The sequence below is a fragment of the Clupea harengus genome, chromosome 7 (genome assembly GCF_900700415.2).
Source record: "Clupea harengus chromosome 7, Ch_v2.0.2, whole genome shotgun sequence".
Classification (NCBI taxonomy): Eukaryota; Metazoa; Chordata; class Actinopteri; order Clupeiformes; family Clupeidae; genus Clupea; species Clupea harengus.
This window is the reverse complement of record NC_045158.1, coordinates 4,399,946-4,406,354: the sequence shown is the minus strand read 5'-3', so window position 1 is coordinate 4,406,354 and position 6,409 is coordinate 4,399,946. Positions and strand designations below refer to the sequence as shown.

Here is a 6,409-nt window from a genome sequence, read left to right as displayed (position 1 = left end):
TTTGGCCTGAAATGCGGCTCTGCGCTGCTATTTTACAGGAACAGAAAAAAAAGTGACTTGTGCAAAGAAACTGGTCCCTGAGTAAAAACAGACAAGGCCAAGCTAAGGCAGAGCCTGACAGAGAATGGATGGGGGTAGAAGAACCCTGTGGTGCCCAGCATTAACAGGTTAACAAGGACCAGAGCACCGGAGTGCTGTCGAGAAGTGTGGTCAGTTAAGCTGAGCTTACAGGAAAAGGTCCTGGTGCCCCACTGTGATTGGGGTATAATGTGTCCACAACGGATGAGTTTGTGTGTGTGTGTGTGTGTGTGTGTGTGTGTGTATGTTTGCACACTTGGGTTGTATATTCAATAAAATACACAGGGATGACTCAGAGAGGAACACGGGGCACATCAGCAGAGACAAGCTATAATACCAACCATTCAAATGCAGTTACTTCCTCTGACTCCCTCCTCAAAAACAAAAAACCCATCACACCTCTACGTAAGCAAATAACATTTTTGTTACTGTTTTAGGACAAAACATTATAAAAAGACTCTCAGGGCAGACAATAAACAAGTAAGAGGTCCAACTGAATGGGTGGCAAGCAGGACAAACCGCAAGCAGGACCAGCCGTGAAACACACCAGGTCTCCCTGCAAGCCGAGCCAAGCCTGGGCACAAAAAGACACAAGCTTCGTGCCTGGGATTGATCTGCTTCACATCATAACTGTGACAGGCTGTGGATGATACAGTCATGTCTGGCAGGCAACTGACAGCATCTCATAAACCTCTAAACAACCAGTGCATAATGGATTAGTGCTTGTGTTTCACCGTGCCTCACATTCCTCATGGATTTATATCTGCATAGAAAAGACAGATCTGAAACAACATTTGCTTGTCATTTACTTAGACGAATGTGCAATGGTGCACGCGCTGACGTGACGTCAGAAGGCTCTCACCCACTTCAGCTCTGGTTTGTTTAGTATTAGCAAGAGCTGCTTTTTTCCATTTTGCACCACTGGTCAAAGAGGCCTCTGCATTTATGCCTGGTTGAAACACACATACAGTGGGTGACACAGTCACCCTCGCCCCTTACACTGGGAAACATAGCATCAAGGATTTATGGCCAATCTCCACTGGTAGTGAGGAACGTCTCGGGTTCACTGCTCTCGACAGCTGAGGACACACATGATCTAGTGCTGCCCCTCCTCTCTCCCAAGCAGCACAGGAACACTTTCCTCCTGGGCATCTACACTGTCACAATCAATGCATATTGTACCATAGGGTCAGACCCATTCTTGTATCTGTTACCACCCCACTCCTTGTGAACATGTTCTCCCTATGTGTATGTGATTTATGTATGTGTGTGTGTCTGTGAGTTGTATAAGATGTATAAATTGTATAAGCTACTGGATGACCTAAAATTTCCCTCGGGATTAATGAAGCATCCATCCATCCATCAATGATGCAAGGCGATGCAAGAGTTATTGTGTGTATGTGTTGAGGTTGCCAGTTCCAATTCACCTCCAGGAAAACGTACTCGACTGAACGGCCTAGCCTGTCTTCCTGCCCCAAGTTGTGCAACGTGCTGCTGTAGAAACAGATTTGCTGTAAATGAGGCAGCGTTTCCTGGACAAGGTTACATGTCATCCACTGCCATGGGAAATGTATTCTCCCAGCTGAGCCGTGTTCAGGTAATTACAGCCTTGTCTGCACATTCTGTTGAGTACCAGCTTTCTAAGACACAGAAGTCACTGCATTTCGGCTTTTTATACAACCCACTGCATACTGTTCTGCTTGGCTTGTAGACAGGTCATTGTCAGTCGAAATGGCTACAGTTTTTACACTTACATTTTCTGTTTTCTATACTTCATCTTTGTTTTCAATCAAATAGCAGTTTAGTGTTAGTAGGTGGAATTTAAGGTTTTTGTAAGGTTGTTGAAAGGTTAGAGAAATCTTTTCATACCTTGTTCTATCAATGACCTTAAATTCCATGTACTACCATCAACCTATGTGAGGGATGACAAATCAGACGACCCCGCCAAATGTTTAAGCACCCATGCTGTTGAAATGCTGTTGAAATAAAATAATCAATTCTGCATCTCTAGTCCCTGTCCAACCTGGCCCCTGCCCACATCCAGGACACAACATTGCACTGCCAAATGTTTCTTGCACTTGTTGAGGCAGACAAGACCAAGTGAAGGCATACAGTCAAGGCAGGGAGAAGGCCTAGGAAGCCAGTGACAGGTCAGGTATGCCTACAGACAGCCGCTGGAGCAGCTGTACGTGAAAACAACAGCATCGGCCACTCTCCCCACGGCTGATCTCATGAGACACAGCATCGGCCACTCTCCCCACGGCTGATCTCGTGAGACACAGCATCGGCCACTCTCCCCACGGCTGATCTCATGAGACACAGCATCGGCCACTCTCCCCACGGCTGATCTCATGAGACACAGCATCGCCACTCTCCCCACGGCTGATCTCTAGAGACACAGCTGGGATAGATACGATTACAGTTCCACTGGAGAACGTTACTGCAGCTCACTCAAAACATTTGTAAACCAAGAATGAACAACCATCCCCTCTTGCAAACTCCTAACTATTTGCTGAGGAACCCCAGTGAGTCGGATTCACTTTGGTTGTTCACTTAAATCTTAATTTCCTGAGATTAACAGCTACAAGACAACGTATCACTGTACCAGAATGATATTGCCTTGCCACATCTCTTCACTAAAAAGAAATATGGTGAAAACAAAAACTACCACTATTGCTTCAGTGAATTTTCTTGCATTTATGTATTATGTTCACACCGTTTAACAAGGCACACAATGAATATAGCAAATGCATCAGTATTTTTCAAAACTTTCCATTTCAAAAGAATCTTTTTTGCCATAAACAAGCACTTCAAGGCAAAGGATTAAGACCCTTGCAGCAGATTGCATAAACTTCAGTACATGTCAACAGGTCCTGGGAACATCTCCTTCACAGATATGTGTTCTGGAACTGCAAATTACAGTGGCACGACATGTCCTGATAGCGCCAGCTGAGTGTCTGCTTCCATGGTTATTCAGTCTGCACCCCCAGACTCTGCAGATTCCTGCAGACGTTTCACTCTCAAAGACCACATGCTCCATCTGTCCTCGCAACATCTGAGGGAAGACCGCCCTCTGTAGGACATTGGAGAAAACAGCCTCACCATCAATAAATGGGTAATGGATTAAACAATACTTTATGCAGATGCTTAAAGCCTATTTAAACCAAACCAGGCCTACTTTTCCATCTTGCCTGTTTTTTTTTATATATATTTACGTCAGTGAAACATATGTTTTGCAAGAACAGCATACAAATACATATGTCAGTACTTTTCTTAAGATTGGTTTGATGGTTTGGCTTGAGAAGCACAGCTCATTTTAACACCTTAAGTCTGCCCCTCAGATACATTTCATGACGGTTCCATTATGGTGACTGATCTATCTGTGGCATGTGGCAGGACGTGTCACTGCTCAAGTCAGAGGGAGTCCCATCATTTTGTGTGTTATAAAGGAGCTGTTGCAGTGGGCTATTTGCTGGCACAAGATGCTGGGGTGCGCGTGACTTCTTGTCCCTTTGTGTCTGTAAGGCAGGACAATGCTTCAGCAGCAGCTTGCAGACCTCCACATGGCCTTGTTCAGCAGCCTACACACACACACACACACACACACACACAAGTAGATGGTTTTATTAGAAGCAGCATGCGTTGCGCTGAACGTCAGTATGATCACAGAGCCACCTTGCCTTGTGTAAAGGACTGGAGCCGTCGTCGTCGCATTTCTGTGGATCAGCGTTGAACTTAAGCAGGAGCCTCGCCACGGCCAGGTGCCCACAGTAGGCTGCCCGGTGGAGCGGCGTGGCACCGCCTCGTGTCTGTGGACTCGGACACGCCCCGTTACCCAGGAGCAGCTCGCAAACGGACTCATGCCCTCCTCGACTTGCATAGTGCTGAGATAATACAAGAAAACATCTTTTTGAATTTAACTTGAGTTTTTATGGTAAACTCACCTTTCTGAGACAGAAAGACTTACACAACAAGACTATTCCTTAGCAAGGTATTAAATAGGGTAGCCTATCATTGTAGGCTAGACACTGATAACCTACCAAAGCAGTATAGCCTGCGTTATCCTTCATATTAGGATTGGTTCCCTTCTTGAGGAATGACTTGACACGGACCAAATCTCCATCTAAAGCAGCAGACCAAATTCCTGTGGAATTCATTATGGGTTTACATAGGAATTACACTCAGACATATAGCAGGAGTCAGCATTACATGCCAAACGTTATCCACCTCTTTCAAAGTCCATCTCTTCTAAAGTTTGGTGTGTGCTGGGCACTGCCTGTTGATGGGAGCAACATGAACACTCCCCTTCTTGGACAGCCATTCTGCAATCAGATCATAACAGACAGTCTAGTAAAAAAAGGTTTGGCACAGATAACACGGCCAGATTTCAAGACAAACCTCTAGTAGCTTAGTTTAGATCTGGGAGTAGAATTTTAATAAGCCTAAAACAAGAATGATGAGCTGATTGCCGCCGCATAACAAACCAATAACATAACCATCAATAGTGGGCTATAACGTTAATTAAGTTACCTACCACAAGCTAGCTTAGTAGGTTAGTTTGTAATTTACAATTAAGGTAGATAACTTCGCTATCGTACTCGTTATCCAAGTAGCTTTAGCCAAACAGACAACAACTACACATGACCTCAACGATATCCAGAAAATATTGCCCAAATTACTCTCTGAAGGGGAGTAGCCCTGACAATGCTAGACAAAGGTGTTTCACAACATACTCGTTACAAATGAGAAGGTAATACTTCTGCGACTCCTACCTGACAATGAATATCTACGTGAATCAGTGACAACGGTAATTTGAGGAATATGGGTGCTACCGGAAGCATTTGTCAAAATAAAAGTAGTATAGTATATTAACTTCTTTTTTTTTAATTCAGAGGCGTCTGATGCGGAGGCTGATTATATGCTTATGTGGAATCCTTTCAAACAAAAATAAAATATGAGGGGACCTGTTGTAGACTCACTCGTGTAAACTCATATACAGACAAAATTAAACAGGTCGTCAGATATATGGGTCACTGATTATTAAATACACACAGCACAATGTAAACACCAATTTGAGATTTATAAACAATAGAAAAACCGAAAACAGCCTTCTTAAATTAGACCAGGACGCTCTTTCAGAAAAATTCGGGAAGTGCTTATTATCGCTTACTTCACACGGGTGGCTTCTCCATTTTTTTTTGTACGAACGGATGATTTATATCCTCAGTACGCCATCTACTGGACCAGTGTCAGAATCACATTAAAAATTTTCTAAATGCCAGAAGTGACAAGTTAAAGGCAACAGCCAGTCAGAGTAGAACAAACCTTCCTTCAATGCTTCTGAAGCAATTGACTGGAAAAGAGTGTGGGAGTGACCGTCCCATTTTGTATGCAGTGGAATCGAGAGAATGAACGGGGTTGTGGAAAATCGTCAAAATAACGCGCGTGGAAGTTAAATAGCTGCTTGAGAGACCCTTTCGATTCTAAATGAAATGGCAAAAAAATCGTTGAACAAAAACCACTCGATATACTACTACACAATTAAAAACTAACTTGATGTACTACTACACCATAAAAAAAACTTTGCAATTGAGATTGAAATGAAACTTAAGGAGAGTACTACACTGTTTTGGGGGCTAAATGTGAAAACACAATAGTCCTAATTTGCGTTAGACAAAATTTGGCATACATTTCAATGTGATCCCAAAAGTAACTACTTTGCTTCCTTGATGCTTCCATCTTATACTAATTACATATACTTTTGAAATAGTATTCCGACTGATATAAAACTATATGTCGAGTCAGAGAAAGAATATAATTGCGGCAGAACGAGGAAGCCATTTTGTTATCAAATGTACTGAAATAAAGTGACTCTGATATCTACAGAAAGAGAATCTATTTCATTGTCCCACTGTGTGTGTGTGTGTGTGTGTGTGTGTGTCGGCATGTGTGTGTCTCTGTGTGTGCACGCCCATGTAGCCCCCTTCAGAGAGAGAGAGAGAGAGAGAGAAAGAGAGAGAGAGAGAGAGAACATGTGTTGTTATGAGTAAAACTGATTTGTGGAGGGCCTATTCCCTGGACCTTTTCAGGGGCCCAGCCATTCCTGTGGGCAGGCCTGGCTCAGGGTGACAGCTCTCCTGTTGCTCTGACAGTGATGAAGGTTGAATAACAACCACCGGGCTTTCAGGATCTGGTTCAAAGGTAGCCTAGTTTCCCCCAGTTAGCAAACATTAGACAGAAGTGCTCCCTGAAGCACTTTTAACAGAGGCTTCCACCTCTTTGCAATGGCCACCTGTTTGTGGAGCCATGTGACGTTGTTGACCCAAGAACA

The 6,409-nt window shown here is 43.6% G+C and overlaps 1 protein-coding gene across 4 annotated transcripts; it reads right to left on the bottom strand.

Moving 5' to 3' along the window:
- Positions 1–1,393: 1,393 nt before the first annotated feature.
- Positions 1,394–4,895, bottom strand: ankrd39 (ankyrin repeat domain 39). Of its 4 annotated transcripts, none has more exons than XM_042708203.1 (5): positions 4,306–4,604; positions 4,119–4,222; positions 3,759–3,962; positions 3,402–3,659; positions 1,394–3,151 (listed from the first exon to the last, which is right to left on the bottom strand). In XM_042708203.1, the coding sequence occupies exons 1-4, from the start codon at positions 4,397–4,399 to the stop codon at positions 3,441–3,443; spliced, it is 621 nt and encodes a 206-aa protein (XP_042564137.1). In that variant the 5' UTR covers positions 4,400–4,604; the 3' UTR covers positions 1,394–3,151; positions 3,402–3,440. The 4 variants fall into 4 exon arrangements, with proteins under 4 accessions (XP_042564137.1, XP_031426075.1, XP_031426076.1 ...); XM_031570215.2 differs by lacking the exon at positions 1,394–3,151 and adding an exon at positions 4,851–4,895 and having other exon boundaries at positions 3,284–3,659; positions 4,306–4,400; XM_031570216.2 differs by lacking the exon at positions 1,394–3,151 and adding an exon at positions 4,812–4,856 and having other exon boundaries at positions 3,284–3,659; positions 4,306–4,400.
- Between the last annotated feature and the right edge of the window lie 1,514 nt (positions 4,896–6,409).

What these genes read in the sequence shown, in the direction of transcription:
- ankrd39 (XM_031570215.2), bottom strand. Translation starts at nt 4,399, where the DNA reads ATGGCTGTCCAAGAAGGGGAGTGTTCATGTTGCTCCCATCAACAGGCA. An exon ending in AGAGATGGACTTTGAAAGAG is followed by an intron (nt 4,223 to 4,305) that starts GTGGATAACGTT and finishes TGAATTCCACAG; the next exon opens with GAATTTGGTCTGCTGCTTTA. An exon ending in GCTCCAGTCCTTTACACAAG is followed by an intron (nt 3,660 to 3,758) that starts GCAAGGTGGCTC and finishes GTGTGTGTGTAG; the next exon opens with GCTGCTGAACAAGGCCATGT.